Here is a 19,289-nt window from a genome sequence, read left to right on the forward strand (position 1 = left end):
CGATCAACTGGTGTTATTGTTATAAAACAGCCTCCTGGTGCTTCGGAGCTCATTAACTGTTTATTAATTGTAAACAAAGCCGCCAAAGATTGAGAAAAGACGTACAGGTTCGTAAGTACTTGCGTAACTGCTTGGTGAATCTGACTCGGTCGTCACCCCTGTCTGCCTGTCCCCCAGGAGTGAGACAGGGGGAGGCAGGGAAGCGCCCTCTGAAGTCAAGGATTTAAACACGAACATTTCTATCACACTATTTCAAAATGATATCAAATTGCATTCCTGCGCGTCTTTCAAACTCTGCTTTCAATGTTTAACATATAAATTATAGGCGCAGAGGAAGTGAGATAAAGTAAGAGAGGAAGTGAGATAACGTAAAATAATAAGAGAGAAAGTGAGATAACGTAAAATAATAAGAGAGAAAGTGAGATAACGTAAAATAATAAGAGAGAAAGTGAGATAACGTAAAATAATAAGAGAGAAAGTGAGATAACGTAAAATAATAAGAGAGAAAGTGAGATAACGTAAAATAATAAGAGAGAAAGTGAGATAACGTAAAATAATAAGAGAGAAAGTGAGATAACGTAAAATAATAAGAGAGAAAGTGAGATAACGTAAAATAATAAGAGAGAAAGTGAGATAAAGTAAGATAGCAAGACAGAAAGTGAGATAAAGTAAGATAACAATGACCACAACCCACACTTCCACCACCCCAGAGACTGGCCACCATCAACCACACTAACTCACCATAACTCAGATACGGGTGTTGATACGCCTCCACCATCACCACCATCGTCACCACCACCACTGTCACCATCACCACCATCTCCAACACTGTGGTCACTCCCGCCTCTCCTGTCGTGGTGGAGAGAGAGGGAGGGAGAGAGACACACAACTGAGTTACTCGTCCAAGGTTTTCGTGTTAAATTTGTACCTGCTAACACTATGTTGTTAAATTATAATTATATGTGTGATGCGTTGGTGTTAACACCGTATTTGTTAGGTTGGTGTTAACATTCATTATAATAATGTTAATCTACCGATGCCTGATGTATAGTGAAGGAGACAGTGATAGAATTACCAGTATATTGAACAGTAGATTAAACAGTAGGACTGGCAACAGTAGGACTGGTAACAGTAGGACTAGAAACAGTAGGACTGGCCACAGTAGGACTTGAAACAGTAGGACTGGCCACAGTAGGACTGGCCACAGTAGGACTTGAAACAGTAGGACTGGAAACAGTAGGACTGGCCACAGTAGGACTGACAACAGTAGGACTTGAAACAGTAGGACTGGAAACAGTAGGACTTGAAACAGTAGGACTTGAAACAGTAGGACTGGAAACAGTAGGACTGGCCACAGTAGGACTGACAACAGTAGGACTGGAAACAGTAGGACTGGAAACAGTAGGACTGGAAACAGTAGGACTGGAAACAGTAGGACTGGAAACAGTAGGACTGGAAACAGTAGGACTGGAAACAGTAGGACTGGAAACAGTAGGACTGGAAACAGTAGGAATGGAAACAGTAGGACTGGAAACAGTAGGACTTGAAACAGTAGGACTGGAAACAGTAGGACTGGAAACAGTAGGACTGGAAACAGTAGGACTGGAAACAGTAGGACTGGAAACAGTAGGACTGGAAACAGTAGGACTTGAAACAGTAGGACTTGAAACAGTAGGACTGGCCACAGTAGGACTGACAACAGTAGGACTGGAAACAGTAGGACTGGCCACAGTAGGACTGACCACAGTAGGACTGGAAACAGTAGGACTGGAAACAGTACTGTCAAGTTCGTTATGAAAGAATTAAATGCTCTAAAAAAAACACTCTTAAACTAATCGTGAACAAGTAATCAAATTCATTGTTCCACTGAACACTTAAGGCTCTTACTGAAGCTCATATTATTAACTACTCCCCGAAGCGATCAATGAGGCTCGTTAATGACAGCATCGGTGCGGCTTGTGGTATTAAACACTCAAATACTGGAAATTGGATCGATGAAATTGGCCACTCCAATTTTTTTTTTTTTTTAGGAAGGGAGATGTAACGGAAGCATAATTGTCACAATCAAAAGAACAAATGATACATTAAGATGATTGTACCCTCCAAACACACACACACACACACACACACACACACACACACACACACACACACACACACACACACACACACACAAACGACTAAAGAGCCGGAGCTCAACCCCCGCAAGCACAACTAGGTGAGTACGCACCGCCGCGCCATATGGGACCTGGCGGATGAGTGGATAGCGCTCGGGGGTCGTAGTTTTAAGGGCCCCGGGTTCGATTCACGACAGAGGCGGAAACAAATGGGCAAAGTTTCTTTCACCGCTGATGCTCCTGTTCACCTAGCAATAAATAGGTACCTTGGAGTTAGACAGTTGCTACGGCCTGCTTCCTGTGTGTGTGTGTGAGAGAGAGAGAGAGAGAGAGAGAGAGAGAGAGAGAGAGAGAGAGAGAGAGATATGTAATCTATGATAGGAAAAGAGGTCGGGATTCTGTACATTAAACAACCGATAATTAGTAAGGCGGGGTCCAAGCGCTAACAGCTCGATTAGGCAGATACAACAAGGAAATACACACATACAAATATACCTACACATACATACACACACACATTACATCCGAATGATCCCGTGTTCTGCTCCCATAGATCAGGGACGCCTGGGCAAGTTTCCTTACACCTGATACCTTTGCTCACCTAGCACCTCTGCTCACCTAGTACTACAGAGTCGTCCATGGTCGCTAAATAATGCGGATGAAGCTCTGATTAAACCAACAATCTCAATAATCAACAATGCTTTATGGGAGATGGGAGAACATCAGTACTAAAGCCAGAATATTTACATCGCAAAATAGCTTGAACAAAATACTATATATATCAAAATTATATACAATAAATATTACTAAAAAAAACAACCATAAGCTATATATAAAAAATAATGACTAAGATATATATACAAGGACAAATATAATTGAAGAACTCAACACCTACTTAAGAGACGACGACACTTAGTGAACAAACAGCTGAGTCGACGACTTCGAACTGTTCAACTCTGGTTTCAGTTTAAAAAAACGAGACACTGTCTACAGCCCGTCCGCCAAACAAAGACCCAAAGTGATTCCATGCACCCGCCAAACCCCCTGTTTATGAATGAAATACGGCTTACACACGACTCACAACTCTGCCCATTTGTTTCCGCCTCCACCGGGATCGAACCCAGAACCTAAGGACTACGAATTCCGAACCCTATCCACTCAGCTGTCCAGCCCGTCCTCCAAACAAAGATCCAAAAGTGATTCCATGCACCCGCCAAACCCCCTGTTTATGAATGAAAAGCGGTTTACACACGACTCACAACTGCTGACGTTCGAACATATCCGGAACAAGTGTTTCACTGACGAATTTTGTTCGAATCACAACGCTATAAATGCTTCACCCACGTACTACAAATACAAATAATCGCCAACAGAACCTAAACACCTAACCTAACCTAACCTATGCCTATATATGCACAATATGCTAATATATTATAATATTAATTTATACTTGAGAAAATTCCCGTTTTGAATGAACAGCATATTAAAATTTATGAATGCGTCTGTGGGGGCGACCGCTGGATGTAATGGACTTGAGTCGAGGACGGGTTGTGTTTCCGCCTCCACCGGGGATCGAACCCAGAACCTAAGGACTATGAATCCCAAACCCTATCCACTCAGCTGTCAGGGGGGGCCTCCTTAAATTACAAGATCCAAGGTAAATTACAGATCCACGACACAGGCAATCATACCCTGCAACCTACTTAAACTAATAAGGAACAGTGGAACATCAGTTAATTGTATTTGATTACCAGCACTACCCACACTCTTTTGGGAAGGGAAATGTAGCCTAATGATCCTCTTAGAAGTCTATAATAATCTCATGACACTCAGACACGATACAGACTGATGGACATGTACCTAGACTGCTCAAATTTTTTTTAACACATGATCAATTACTGCACAAACTTGAGAAATCGGACAGTTCTAGGGTAAGTGGCGGTGTTTCCCAAGGATCGATTCTAGAACTGATACTATTCCTCATCCGTGTCAATTGCCTAACCACGGGGGATGGATCAATAGCGGGGAGGGGGGTAGAAATAGCCTAAGCTACTCGATCTATCCCTTTGAGATGTATTTCTTTCTTGTCTCAATATATTCGAATCAATACCCTAACCACGGGGATGGATCAATAGCCTACCTGACAGCTGTGTTGACAGCGCTTCGGATTCGTAGTCCTGAGGTTCCGGGTTCGATTCCCGGTGGAGGTGGATACAAATGGGCAAAATATTTCTTTCACCCTGATGCTCCTGTTCACCTAGCAGTAAATAGGTACCTGGGAGTTAGACAGCTACTACGGGCTGCTTTCTGGGGTGGGGGGGGGGGGGTGTAACAAAAAGGAGGCCTGGTCGAGGACCGGGCCGCGGGGACGCTAAGCCCCGAAATCATCTCAAGATAACCACGAGGATGGAGTCGTGCATGTCAATCACTGGAAGGGAATTGTCGGGAAAGCGCAAGGCCATGACGACTATAGAGGGTTGCTCTCGCACAAGACAGCACATATATGACTTATTGCTTATAGTCACTATTTCGCTAACAAATAAATAAATATGTGACATATTGCAACCCCTATTTTTTTCCAAGGCACTAACCTTTCCTCTCAGTTTTATTAAACAATAGAGATTTTATACAAAATTTGACAATATCCTGAGTTACTTTGCAATTTATTTAAATATTTTAGTTTTGTTTTATTATTTTTATAAAACTGTAATATCAATATAGGTATAGGTTCAGTACTAATTGTAATATCTTAACATACTAAGAAGGTTAGGTTAGGTTGTGGTTTTCTATTCAGCTTTTCAAGGTAAACTCAAATATTCACAATAAATTAGTATGTAACATATGCACTTATTCATAAGCAAGATATTGACTATAAGCAAGTGCGAGATCGGGTTGAGCATTGGGAAGGGGTCAGGATAAGGATTTAGGATGGGTCGGGGAGGGAAGGAATGGTGCCCAACCACTTGGACGGTCGGGAATTAAACGCCGACCTGCATGAAGAGAGACCGTCGCTCTACCGTCTACCGGTTAAGGAAATGATACGAAATTAATGAGAAAAGTAGAAACAAGAAGAGTGTAAAATAATCCAGAAAAGACATAAACAAACTGTACAGTTGTTCTGAAAAATTGCGACAAGAAATAAATACCAGATAATGGAAGATGATGAAACTAAGGGCAGGGAACATCGGTCCATTAGGACGATATACACAATGAAGGGTAACCATTCATCGGAAAGATATTAGCAAAAGACACGGGATTAGATATAAAGTCTTCCCTCAGCGCCACACATAAATAAAATAACATCAGCGGCGAACTCTAAACTGGCGAACTTCAGAACATCTTCAGGAACCTTAATATGGAAGCATTCAGAAGCCTGTACAAACTACGTACGTGAGACCAGTTTTAGAATGTGCAGCCGTGTCGTGGAGGACCATCTTACAAAACAGTCTCGAGGACACGTGAAAAGAATTAGAGATCGTGCAACGGGGCTGGTCCTTGAACTATGTAGGATGGTGTGTGATATTCTCTTTTTTAATAGCTGAGCCTAACGACGCTAGCGTTAGGCCCGGCCTAAGAGAGACGAGACATGATAGAGATATATAAAATACATACTGGCACAGACAGTAGAAAGGATAAAATATATACAACGTCCTCCAACGTAAGAAAACTACACGTATCGAAGCTAGAGAGACAGACGAGTCACAACGATGTTAAAAAGTTCTCGTTCATTACAAGCATGACAAGGAGAGGTAGTGAACACAACAATAGGGGCGGTAAATGCCAACTACATCCACGATTTTTATTAGTATGTACAATAAGGGGAAAATTCGGTTTGATATTATTGAATTAGACGACTGATGACTGGGAATGTTGGTGGTGAAGATAACTAGAAAGTAAAGTAGCTGAAGGCGTCCCCCATACACGAAGTAGTGGAAGTCGTCCCCATACACTAAGTAGCTGAAGTAGCCCCCCCATACACTAAGTAGCGGAAGTCGTCCCCCATACACTAAGTAGCGGAAGGCGTCCCCCATACACTAAGTAGCTGAAGTAGCCCCCCCCATACACTAAGTAGCGGAAGTCGTCCCCCATACACTAAGTAGCTGAAGTCGTCCCCATACACTAAGTAGCTGAAGTAGCCCCCCCCCATACACTAAGTAGCGGAAGTCGTCCCCATACACTAAGTAGCTGAAGTAGCCCCCCCCCATACACTAAGTAGCGGAAGTCGTCCCCATACACTAAGTAGCGGAAGTCGTCCCCCCCATACTCTAAGTAGCGGAAGTCGTCCCCCATACACGGAGTAGTGGAAGTCGTCCCCATACACTAAGTAGCTGAAGTCGTCCCCATACACTAAGTAGCTGAAGTAGTCCCCCATACACTAAGTAGCGGAAGTCGTCCCCCATACACTAAGTAGCGGAAGTCGTCCCCATACACTAAGTAGCTGAAGTAGTCCCCCATACACTAAGTAGCTGAAGTCGTCCCCCCATACACTAAGTAGCGGAAGTCGTCCCCATACACTAAGTAGCGGAAGTCGTCCCCCATACACTAAGTAGCGGAAGTCGTCCCCATACACTAAGTAGCGGAAGTCGTCCCCATACACTAAGTAGCGGAAGTCGTCCCCATACACTAAGTAGCTGAAGTCGTCCCCATACACTAAGTAGCTGAAGTCGTCCCCATACACTAAGTAGCTGAAGTCGTCCCCATACACTAAGTAGCTGAAGTAGACCCCCCATACACTAAGTAGCTGAAGTCGTCCCCCCAAACACTAAGTAGCTGAAGTCGTCCCCATACACTAAGTAGCGGAAGTCGTCCCCCATACACTAAGTAGCTGAAGTCGTCCCCATACACTAAGTAGCTGAAGTCGTCCCCCATACACTAAGTAGCTGAAGTCGTCCCCCATACACGGAGTAGAGGAAGTCGTCCCCCATACACGGAGTAGTGGAAGTCGTCCCCCATACACGGAGTAGAGGAAGTCGTCCCCCATACACGGAGTAGAGGAAGTCGTCCCGCATACACGGAATAGTGAAGGTCGTCCCCCATACACGGAGTAGTGGAAGTCGTCCCCCATACACGGAGTAGAGGAAGTCGTCCCCCATACACGGAGTAGAGGAAGTCGTCCCCCATACACGGAGTAGTGGAAGTCGTCCCCCATACACGGAGTAGAGGAAGTCGTCCCCCATACACGGAGTAGAGGAAGTCGTCCCCCATACACGGAGTAGTGGAAGTCGTCCCCCATACACGGAGTAGAGGAAGTCGTCCCCCATACACGGAGTAGTGGAAGTCGTCCCCCATACACGGAGTAGAGGAAGTCGTCCCCCATACACGGAGTAGAGGAAGTCGTCCCCCATACACGGAGTAGTGGAAGTTGTCCCCCATACACGGAGTAGAGGAAGTCGTCCCCCATACACGGAGTAGTGGAAGTCGTCCCCCATACACGGAGTAGAGGAAGTCGTCCCCCATACACGGAGTAGAGGAAGTCGTCCCCCATACACGGAGTAGAGGAAGTCGTCCCCCATACACGGAGTAGAGGAAGTCGTCCCCCATACACGGAGTAGTGGAAGTCGTCCCCCATACACGGAGTAGAGGAAGTCGTCCCCCATACACGGAGTAGAGGAAGTCGTCCCCCATACACGGAGTAGAGGAAGTCGTCCCCCATACACTAAGTAGCTGAAGTCGTCCCCATACACTAAGTAGCTGAAGTCGTCCCCCATACACGGAGTAGAGGAAGTCGTCCCCCATACACGGAGTAGAGGAAGTCGTCCCCCATACACGGAGTAGAGGAAGTCGTCCCGCATACACGGAATAGTGAAGGTCGTCCCCCATACACGGAGTAGTGGAAGTCGTCCCCCATACACGGAGTAGAGGAAGTCGTCCCCCATACACGGAGTAAAGGAAGTCGTCCCCCATACACGGAGTAGTGGAAGTCGTCCCCATACACGGAGTAGAGGAAGTCGTCCCCCATACACGGAGTAGAGGAAGTCGTCCCCCATACACGGAGTAGAGGAAGTCGTCCCCCATACACGGAGTAGTGGAAGTCGTCCCCATACACGGAGTAGAGGAAGTCGTCCCCCATACACGGAGTAGAGGAAGTCGTCCCCCATACACGGAGTAAAGGAAGTCGTCCCCCATACACGGAGTAGAGGAAGTCGTCCCCCATACACGGAGTAGTGGAAGTCGTCCCCCATACACGGAGTAGAGGAAGTCGTCCCCCATACACGGAGTAGTGGAAGTCGTCCCCCATACACGGAGTAGAGGAAGTCGTCCCCCATACACGGAGTAGAGGAAGTCGTCCCCCATACACGAAGTTTTTTTATTATTATTATTATTATTTTCTACCTCAGACGTGGCCACACATTTACAATGCTAACCAGCATATATACATTTTCTTCTGTCCTCCATGGACAGGGTGAGAGATGTGTTAAACATATAGTTCAAGGATTTATTGAACAATCAACCACAGAAGGTGATTCGGTGCTTTTAAAATGCTAAGCTAACCTACATACGTAAATACATAGATACACAGATTTACGTATGCCCTACATAAAGTGTTCGATGTGTCTTTTACATAGTATTTTACATAGAATTACATTTCACCTTTGTAAATGCACATTAATGACACTATACACGAAGTAGCGGAAGTAGCCCCCCATACACGAAGTAGCGGAAGTAGCCCCCCATACACGAAGTAGCGGAAGTAGCCCCCCATACACGAAGTAGCGGAAGTAGCCCCCCATACACGAAGTAGCGGAAGTAGCCCTCCATACACGAAGTAGCGGAAGTAGCCCCCCCATACACGAAGTATATTATCACCGGTATAATCATTACAATCAATTTGTATTGTAGTTATTATGTTGAAATCAAATTCTGCTACAATGTCCCCTTTTAAATTACTTTTACTTTAATCTCTTAGTCAAGAATCCGCCCCAAACGCTATATATACCTGTTAGTGACTTTACAAGAATTCTCAAACCCAGATCATATGTACTCTCAAAACCCAATGTATCTTCTTGCATATAAATAAATAAATAAATAAAGTAGAAATTGAAAACCCAACAAAGTTTGGAACGAAATACACACTGAGTGAAAGTTGAAAAATGAGACTCAGGAGCTAAAGCTCAACCTCCGAACAAGCACAGCCACGTAGACACGAACGAGACGTTTGGATGCGTTTCCTTACACCTGATACCTTTGTGTACCTGGCAGTAAATAGGTATACCTGAGAGTTAGGCAACTGTTGTGGGTGGTATCTTGGGGGGCTGGTCAGTCGCTGGCCTAGGGGAAGGGGGAAACAGGCTTCCTGTCCCGGACAATCGGAATCATTATTAATCCGTAACGCGGAACAGAGAGGGGCAGGAAATGCTGATAATCACATCACGTACCTCAGTTGTTGAGCAGTTAGGTAATCCACGTGGAGAGTTGTGGAGTTACTACACAACACACTAATGCTCTATTTGAGTGAGAGCGGACGACTGTGTGGGGGAGAGGCAAGGTAAGTGAGAGGAGAGAGAGAGAGAGGAGGGAAGAGAAGGGAACAGAGACGCAGCTAGACAGAGGGAGCAGGTAAGTAGTGTTGCCGCGCTAAGATAGAGCGTCTGTGCTGGAAGAGAGGTCTGGACTGGGCTGTGTCACGGGAGTGAATGAGGCCGCCGGTGAGAGTAAGGTCGCCTGGTGGCCTGTTCTCGGGTATCGAACCAGAGCTCTGGTTTGGAGATGCGACTTTCATATTCATAAACAGACAATCGACTTGAGAATGGTCCAGGACGCACCGAAACGTCGTCGTCCCTTCACCTTCTAGTGTGTGGTCTGGTCAACATTCTTAAACACGTGCGCAGAAAAGTGATGTAAGCAAGCGCAGTGACAATTAAACTAGAACCCTGGAAACACAAACCGTAACGGTCTCTATTTTCCGCTTGTTACAACTTGTAATAAAGTTGTTACATCTTGGCTTAACGTGTTTATGACGTATTAGAACGTTGTTACAACTTGCTATATGGGTTGTTATAACTGGTTAGGAGGGGTTAAAACTTGTTCGAACGTTGTACCAACGTCGTAGTTTCGGTGTGTGTTTGGCGGGAATATCCTCTAAAACATTTTTTCTACAGTTGTTAAAGGGGACTCGATGAGGGAGCTGGCTCGTAATTTACCTGAGAGCCACTAACACTCTAGTGGCCTCGACGAGGACGGCAAGCCGGCGGCTTGTCAAAGGTCCCTCCATTTGTCCTGAGGATTTTTCCAGCTGGATTATATAATTTAAAAGATTTGTCATTTACGGCTCCTACGAGTAGGGGGATTTCATGGGTTTATAACCCTGTGGGTGAACAAGCTTATTCTCAGTCCTTATTCTCTTATTCTCAGTCCTTATTCTCTTATTCTCAGTCCTTATTCTCTTATTCTCAGTCCTTATTCTCTTATTCTCAGTCCTTATTCTCTTATTCTCAGTCCTTATTCTCTTATTCTCAGTCCTTATTCTCTTATTCTCAGTCCTTATTCTCTTATTCTCAGTCCTACATTGTTGCTTGTTGAGCTTGAGACCGTTGTTCCTTGTTTGTGTTACATCTGACGTTTTGAAGAAATTGTCTGGATCAACATCCTCCAAATGCAGGCGACGAGTCATAATAACGTGGCTAAAGTAAGTTGACCGGACCACACACTAAAAGGTGAAGGGACGACGACGTTTCGGTCCGTCCTGGACCATTCTCAAGTCGATTGTCTTGAGAATGGTCCAGAACGGACCGAAACGTCGTCGTCCCTTCACCTTTTAGTTTGTGGTCTGGTTAACATCCTCCAAATTGTTCAGTATTTTAAATATTTCGATGAAATCCACCCTCTCATGCCTGGTTTGCAGTGTTGTGGCCCTGTGGCCCTCAACTGTTCCTGATACGAGAGTTGACTTAGCTCTGGAATGACTTTTGTTGCCCGGTGTTGCACTTTCTCCAGAGCAGCTGCGTCTTTCTGAAGATGAGGTCTCCATGCCTGGATACAATAATCAAGGTGGGAGCGCACCAGAGGGGAAAGGCAAGGTAAGGGACGCGAATGAATCTGAATGACTACCTTCTTTCCCTTAAAGTCAAATGTACGATTAATCAAGCGTACATTTGACTTTAAGGAAAAGAAGGTAGTTTTCTAAGGGTTCAAAACCCTTAATTCTAAGGGTTTTGTTACCTTTTTTTTTTTTTACTGCCGCTCCTACCTTTGCAACTCTCAGTGAATGATGGATTCTGACTCCAAGGTCATTTTCTTCAACAACGTGTTGCAAGGTAATGTTGTTAATTTGATAGTTATGACGTGGGCTGTTATGGCCCCCACATGCATGGTCTTGCATTTATCGACATTAAAAAGCATTTTCCAGTTTTCTGACCATTTGTGGAGTTCATGTAGATCTCTTTTAAAGGGCTCAATATCATTTTTACTTCCCACTTTACTACAAATCTTTGTGTCATCTACAAATTTGATAATGTGGTTTGTAATATTCTCATCTATGTCATTGATGTGTATGACAATAATGGTAGGCCCCAAAGTAGACCCCTGTGGCACCCCTGTGGTACCCCTATGGCACCCCTGTGGCACCCCTGTGGCACCTCTGTGGCACCCGTGTGGGTAAGGAAAGACTAGTTGAACAATTCGAACACAAACAGTAAAAAACATTAAAATTGTTTATAGTTGACTTTATTAACAAAAATCAATCAAAAATTACAATGAAATTCTTTATGACAACATTATACATTACACCGGGAAGTCAGTGTTTATGTATAGTGCAAATCATGTGTGAGCAGTCTGTGTGTGAGCAGTCTGTGTGTGAGCAGTCTGTGTGTGAGCAGTCTGTGTGTGAGCAGTGTGTCTGTGAGCAGTCTGTGTGTGAGCAGTGTGTCTGTGAGCAGTCTGTGTGTGAGCAGTGTGTCTGTGAGCAGTCTGTGTGTGAACAGTCTGTGTGTGAGCAGTGTGTCTGTGAGCAGTCTGTGTGTGAGCAGTGTGTCTGTGAGCAGTCTGTGTGTGAGCAGTGTGTCTGTGAGCAGTCTGTGTGTGAGCAGTGTGTCTGTGAGCAGTGTGTCTGTGAGTAGTCTGTTTGTGAGCAGTCTGTGTGTGAACAGTCTGTGTGTGAGCAGTCTGTGTGTGAGCAGTGTGTCTGTGGGCAGTCTGTGTGTGAGCAGTGTGTTTGTGAGCAGTCTGTGTGTGAACAGTCTGTGTGTGAGCAGTGTGTCTGTGAGCAGTCTGTGTGTGAGCAGTGTGTCTGTGGGCAGTCTGTGTGTGAGCAGTGTGTTTGTGAGCAGTCTGTGTGTGAGCAGTGTGTCTGTGAGCAGTCTGTGTGTGAGCAGTGTGTCTGTGAGCAGTCTGTGTGTGAACAGTCTGTGTGTGAGCAGTCTGTGTGTGAGCAGTGTGTCTGTGAGCAGTCTGTGTGTGAGCAGTGTGTCTGTGAGCAGTCTGTGTGTGAACAGTCTGTGTGTGAGCAGTGTGTCTGTGAGCAGTCTGTGTGTGAGCAGTGTGTCTGTGGGCAGTCTGTGTGTGAGCAGTGTGTTTGTGAGCAGTCTGTGTGTGAGCAGTGTGTCTGTGAGCAGTCTGTGTGTGAGCAGTGTGTCTGTGGGCAGTCTGTGTGTGAGCAGTGTGTTTGTGAGCAGTCTGTGTGTGAGCAGTGTGTCTGTGAGCAGTCTGTGTGTGAGCAGTGTGTCTGTGAGCAGTCTGTGTGTGAACAGTCTGTGTGTGAACAGTCTGTGTGTGAGCAGTGTGTCTGTGAGCAGTCTGTGTGTGAGCAGTGTGTCTGTGAGCAGTCTGTGTGTGAACAGTCTGTGTGTGAGCAGTGTGTCTGTGAGCAGTCTGTGTGTGAGCAGTGTGTCTGTGGGCAGTCTGTGTGTGAGCAGTGTGTTTGTGAGCAGTCTGTGTGTGAGCAGTGTGTCTGTGAGCAGTCTGTGTGTGAACAGTCTGTGTGTGAGCAGTGTGTCTGTGAGCAGTCTGTGTGTGAGCAGTGTGTCTGTGAGCAGTCTGTGTGTGAGCAGTGTCTGTGAGCAGTCTCTGTGAGCAGTGTGTCTGTGAGCAGTGTGTCTGTGAGTAGTCTGTTTGTGAGCAGTCTGTGTGTGAACAGTCTGTGTGTGAGCAGTGGGTCTGTGAGCAGTCTGTGTGAGCAGTGTGTCTGTGGGTGACCAGTGTGTCTGTAAGTAGCCTGTGTGTGAGCAATCTGTGAATAGCCTGTATGTGAGCAGTGTGTGTGTGTGTGTGTGTGTGTGTGTGTGTGTGTGTGTGTGTGTGTGTGTGTGTGTGTGTGTGTGTGTGTGTGTGTGTGTGTGTGTGTGTGTGTGTGTGTGTGTGTGTGTGTGTGTGTGTGTGTGTGTGTGTGTGTGTGTGTGTGTGTGTGTGTGTGTGTGTGTGTGTGTGTGTGTTTTGTCTTTGGTCCTTACAAGCGGTACAAAGAAGCTTCAAATATCCCCCATAACAATTAACTAACTTGAGTACCGGTCAGAAGATGGTCGAATCTATAGCACATAATTCACAAGAGAAATTATCATGCCACCCGAGGAACCGCCCACCGAAGCAGGTCACGGGATTGCCTCGATTGGTATATCCTGGTCGCCGTATGGATTGTAGATCCAGGGATAATAATCCGGCTGGGGGCGAGTGCAGGTACCCATCCTGATCATCGTCTCAGTGGTCGGCAAGTTATCCTCCTGGAAGAAGTCGAAGATGATGGGATCCAAGCAGTTCGAGTCCGGGTCGTACCCCGTGCAAGAGAGCGCGTCCGAGGTACCGGCCTCGCTCAGAGGCACCGGGTTCCTCACCCAGGCCAGCATGCGGTCCAGAGACACTACGTACACGTCGTCCTTCTCAGACAGCCACTGCAGGAACCTGGTGGGATACCGGCAGGGTGAAGAAGGAGGACCAGTGGGCATGAGAGGATGAACCAGGACCCGGGTTCATGACCATATGACCATAAGGAACAATAATATAAAGGAAGCCTCATGTCCAGGGAACAATGAAGGGATCAGGACAGGTGGATGGAAACTGAGTGCCTGGATCAGTCATGGGAAAATCTGGAAGAACTTTACAGTGTCCGGATAAATGAAGACTGACTTCATACACACATTGGGTTCAAATGTTGAGTCCTAACTACATCAGTCGTTTGAAAATTCGGAGGCGAGCATAGGAGTTTAGCCCCCAAACACACACACTCCTGACTAAGTCGCTACTCACCTGGTATAGCCGTCCTTCCTGGCTTCTGTGTTGTCGATCTGATTCTCGTAGAACCAAGCGTGGTGGGCGTAGAGTCCAAAAGGAGCCTTATTGGTGTAGTAGTTAAGGTTGAAGTTCCTCCTCAGGAAATTTTCGACCGCGTCGGCGCTCGTCAGGAGCTCGTCGTCAACACTGTGAGAGACGGAGATGAGTTATGGGGAGAAGAGGAGAAGGGGGAGGGAATTATCACGAGAAAGCGTCACTAGACGAGACCACGACTATATATCACTTGGAAGGGATCAGGATAAGGATTTGGGATGCGACGGGGAGAAAGGAATGGTGCCCAACCACTTGGACGGTCGGGGATTGAACGCCGACCTGCATGAAGCGAGACCCTCGCTCGTGGTTGGGCAAAGAGTAGGGAAGGTGGTGAACGGTAGTGAAAATGGTTTCAGCGAGGAAGGTAGTGTGTGTGCAATAAAGAGGGGTCGTTTCTTCAATAAAGGGGACACACAGCACCACTCCTATGCCAGTTAAGCTACGGGCTCACCATAGCCCGTGCTACTTGGAACTTGTTCTGAGTAGCTGAATCTATAACAACAACATTCAATAAAGACAGTGTAGTGTAGATGGTTTCAGTGGTGATGGCCGTGTGTAGTGTAGATGTGGCCTCCTTCACCCGTCTAATATATGATAAAAACATGACTGGAATAGATCAAGAAAAGCTTGGATTAGATCTAAAATTGGTTGATAATAATCATATTGAGAAAACATCAAATGATTTTACAGAGGTCGGCAATTTAATAAGAAATATAAGGTGAAAATAAAACAAGTGTATGAGAGGCGATGTTAAACAAATTCAAGTGGACTTTAAAGGCCATAAAATTAGGAAAGCCTAGGAAATTACAATAGGCCTGGTAGACGACCGGGCCGCGGGGACGTTAAGCCCCGGAAGCACCTCAAGGTAGGTTCAGTTTCATAAAAAATTGTAAGAGGATTTGAAAAAAATCCTTTCATAGAAAATATTCGTTTTCATAGAAAACGTTACAATTCATGAAAATAAAGCAGAGTAGTCCTCGATTAGATTAGATTAGGGAAATTTTGTACATCATTTTTGGGACGTTGTAACAACTCAAGAAGACTAGCTGAACTGAGGTGATCGTCCGTCATGTAAGATTTATAATAATTAATATTGTTATAATGTTATACTAATCATTTTTGGGACACGGCGACCAGACGGAGTCGAAGTGCCGTCGCACGAGTGACCAGCCAGCCTCCCCTCGCCCGTGTGGTAGAGAGGAGGATCCTGGCAAGGCAGATTAAAACCCTCAACCCCTGCAACTGGCAAGGCGGGGAAAGGGACAAATTCGAGGCTTGACAGGAATCCAAAGTAGGGTTTACCTGCGACAGATGTCGAGCATGGCACAGCCTTCCCCAGTGTTGTCTTTTAGGTCCACCATGGGCAAGACCCAGGTCCCGTTGAACCGCTCGGTGGGGCAACGACCCACTTGGCAGTCCTGTAGAAGACAAGAGGAATGAGAGAGTGTTTGATCCTGTGTGCGTTCACAGGTCATTTCGTACATAAGATGGTTCGCCAACAGATTTTATTGTTGTTGAATCAAATCCTATTTAACCAAACCTATTGTAACCTAACTTAATCCAGCCTATCCTAGCTTAATCCAGTGTTGTGGGAACCGACCTGTGAGATTTATATTTTTTTAATTTATATGAATTTATATTTACGTTAATTTATATGCTTCGATAGCAATTTGTATAATGATAAGTGGACTGTATTTCTGCAATAATCTCTTAATCTCACAAATCGATCCTCTACACATTAGGGGGGGTTATTAAATTAATATATATGCAGCCAATCAAACTACAGTAACTACATACATTGAAAAGGTTCCTTATCTTATAGTACAGCAGGTTAGTCCACCAGGTATAACTAGGGTGTAGACACCAAATTATCCTCTTTGAGGTAGTTTCCATCACCCAGTAACTGGTGCACAAATCTTCCTCGTCTTGACCTGTCAAAAGTGCGCTAGCTGTGAAGCCAGAATCCTATATATGACAAGTATTTCAGAGAAAACTGTGCATGGAACATGAAGACCTGGCTTAATTACCTTTAGTTTGAGGCTTCCACGTGCTCTAACCGGATCACCCTATATAATGACATTAATGGCCATAAATGAAAGATACATGGGTTTCGGAAAGAACACTTAACTTGAATTGTAGACATCGTGTTGGAGATGGTACCTTTGGTTTCCATAACACTACGTCCAAGTAAAATTAACAGGAGCCGAATTTGCTCCCGTGTGAGCCTCTGGTCTAGTATAAACAATGGCTGTTTAACACTCCATACTATTGACGTTACTGGCCGACATTGTCCAGATATGATAGGAGCCGTTTGCTCCACACGTCTCGGAGGTGACACAACAATGGCTGCCCTCCTTCCTCCCTCTGACGCCTGGCCTACTTTGTCCAGATTTCAGAAAGTGATAGAAGGGTCACATTTACTCTACTTTAATATTGATAATTAAGTTAATTTATATAAGATGTTTTTATGATGGTAAAGTCCAAAGACTAATGTATTTAAGAAGAATTCCCAGCAGAATAGCTGGTGAATTATAATGGTATGTGGTGATGATATCCCGTTTTCTTTAAACGGTAATTCCACTACAAGTTACGTTTTCTATGGGTAACTTGTTTATACAATACAGCTATTATCTGTATGATTATTAAATGGTGTCGGATTTTCCGACAAGTGTACCATAACTTACTTCATCATATATTCCAACATAATATAACTCAATCACACCTATCCAAATTTAATGTAACACAATCTAACCTATCCTAACTTAATCCAAAATAACATTACCAAATCCAACCTATCCTTAAGCCAACATAAAATTATCCATTCTCTCCTAACTTGACCCAACTAAATTTAGCATAATCCAATCTTGTTTTTTTTCTCTCTCTATTAAATAATATACAATATAAAGGTCATATATACATCAATTTACAAGGGAAATACTAAATTACCTATAGCTTACATAATTCTCAATAAACCAATGTTTCATATCATCACATAGCATGAGCCTTAAACCCCAAATGTTATACCTGATCCTGCCTTGTAAGAACTTTAATATTTTGTCTACTGAGTAACCCATCTGTCTGCCTTTTCACACACAAAAAATGTAATCAGAAAGCAGCATAATTACGGTACTCTTAATTTTTTCGCATTTTATGTCAATATGAAACATTAACAACCTCATTCAATCTACTCTAATGCTTGGTCCACATAAAGGTTTTTGTGTCAGACGTGTGTTTGAGTGTTTGACGATCGGTAGGCTAGCTGCTTAAATTATGGGATGACTCCTATCTTCCTGGGCGGAACTTTCTCCAGTGAGGGAAGAAAGATAATATAACTCGCTTTGTGAGGGGCCAGGTCACCATACAGGGACGTTGTGATCAAGGTAAGGGCATACAAAGACATTCGGACACCTAAATGGTCCCAGTATTAAAAGGTGCTTTAAATTAACATATATATTTTTTAGCCAATATTTAGTACATATATGTGCAGTATTAGGCTTAGGAAAGCTTAGCTTTACTTGTTGCCTTCTTTCTTGCGCCCTCTGTGTAATTAATAGTACCACTCGCGAGTGTAACAGTTCGTTTGACCAGTATTTGCTGTAAGTGCTATCCTTTATGTATGATAGGCTGTGTGTTCTACGAAGCTTCTGAATCAACACATGACTTGTGTGTCCCTACTAGAGGGACGTGATGATATAGCGTTGAAGATATCAGCTCGACTCTACATCAAGCATTGAGTGAGACCAAAATTAGATGAGCTAGTGAGGAATTGCACCACCTTGAGCACGAGGATAATGTACCATTTTAACTTAGACGAGGGAGGGAGGGATAGGATATCTTTGGGCGCGTGCGTAATGTATAACATGTTAACTAAGAAGAGGAGGATATGACCACCTTGAGCGAAGGGATATTAATATATCATTATTAAATGATGAACTATTAAATGGATCATTGTGAATCAAATTTTGATGGATCATTATGAATCAATTATGATGGATCATTATGAATCAATTATGATGGATCATTATTAAATGATGGATCATTATTAAATGATGGATCATTATTAAATGATGGATCATTATTAAATGATGGATCCTTATTAAATGATGGATCATTATTAAATGATGGATCATTATTAAATGATGGATCATTATTAAATGACGGATTACTAAATGATGAATTATTAAATAATGGATTATTAAATGATGGACTAGTGATAGCAACAGGTAAATCTGAATGACCCATGCGCTTACACTCTGGGTAACCCTCTCCCCACCCCCTCTCTCATCTAGATCTGAGTAAACCTCACTCCTTCGCTCACCTGGACCTGAGTAAACCATACCCATGACTCACCTGGATGCTGGGAAAGTCTAGTGTGTAGGGCCAGATGGCGCCCTCAGGGCGGTCGCCGTACCAGTTAGTATACTTGAGAGTGGGCCACGAACAGTCGTACAGAAGGTTGAGGTCCCTTACGGCAGAGAACATCTCGTCTCCACCAACTTCCAGGAAGGGGGCGCGCCACCCCTGAAGACAGGATTTGTAAAGTGGAAAAGCTGAGAAAATAATCAAAAAGGGAAAATGAAATTCTCAAAAAAGATGGCGCCAAGCCGGGAAGACTTCGGAGCAGCGAAGTAAAAGTGGGAGTTTAATTAGAGTGAAACAAATTATACTTTTCTGGCTATTGATGGTGATTGCAATGATGCTACTGTTATATTTTGTTAGTACTGCAGTTGCTACTGGTAATGATGCTGCTAGTGAGATTGCAACATCATTTGATGCTGCTAATAGCCTCACGTCAAATTAATTAAAATATGATTTATAGATATAAACTTGCGTCATCAGGGGGTATGTACCTTTGTGGTAATCACGTCAAAATGTATTGTGTAATTTGTTCTTCATTATACTTCCAATCCTTGATTAGAT

The 19,289-nt window shown here is 44.3% G+C and overlaps 2 protein-coding genes across 4 annotated transcripts in view; one reads left to right on the top strand and one right to left on the bottom strand.

Moving 5' to 3' along the window:
- Positions 1-967: 967 nt before the first annotated feature.
- LOC138367552 (mucin-22-like) lies at positions 968-1,797 on the top strand. Its single transcript, XM_069329250.1, has 2 exons — positions 968-971; positions 1,121-1,797. Exons 1-2 carry the CDS (start codon positions 968-970, stop codon positions 1,795-1,797), a joined length of 681 nt encoding a protein of 226 aa, XP_069185351.1.
- A 9,966-nt stretch (positions 1,798-11,763) lies between these two features.
- LOC123761361 (chitin deacetylase 7) overlaps positions 11,764-19,289 on the bottom strand; it is a 24,545-nt gene continuing 17,019 nt past the window's right edge. For 2 of the 3 annotated variants that reach the window (XM_069328902.1, XM_069328901.1), the window contains exons 4-7: positions 18,720-18,890; positions 15,672-15,787; positions 14,292-14,462; positions 11,764-13,946 (exon numbers count right to left, since the gene is read on the bottom strand). In XM_069328902.1, the coding sequence (XP_069185003.1) occupies positions 13,640-13,946; positions 14,292-14,462; positions 15,672-15,787; positions 18,720-18,890 (765 nt within the window). In that variant the 3' untranslated portion in view covers positions 11,764-13,639. The remainder of the gene's footprint in view (positions 13,947-14,291; positions 14,463-15,671; positions 15,788-18,719; positions 18,891-19,289) is intronic. The other variant, XR_011229342.1, reaches the window with a different exon arrangement.

This window comes from Procambarus clarkii, chromosome 22 (assembly GCF_040958095.1).
Source record: "Procambarus clarkii isolate CNS0578487 chromosome 22, FALCON_Pclarkii_2.0, whole genome shotgun sequence".
Taxonomy (NCBI): domain Eukaryota; kingdom Metazoa; phylum Arthropoda; class Malacostraca; order Decapoda; family Cambaridae; genus Procambarus; species Procambarus clarkii.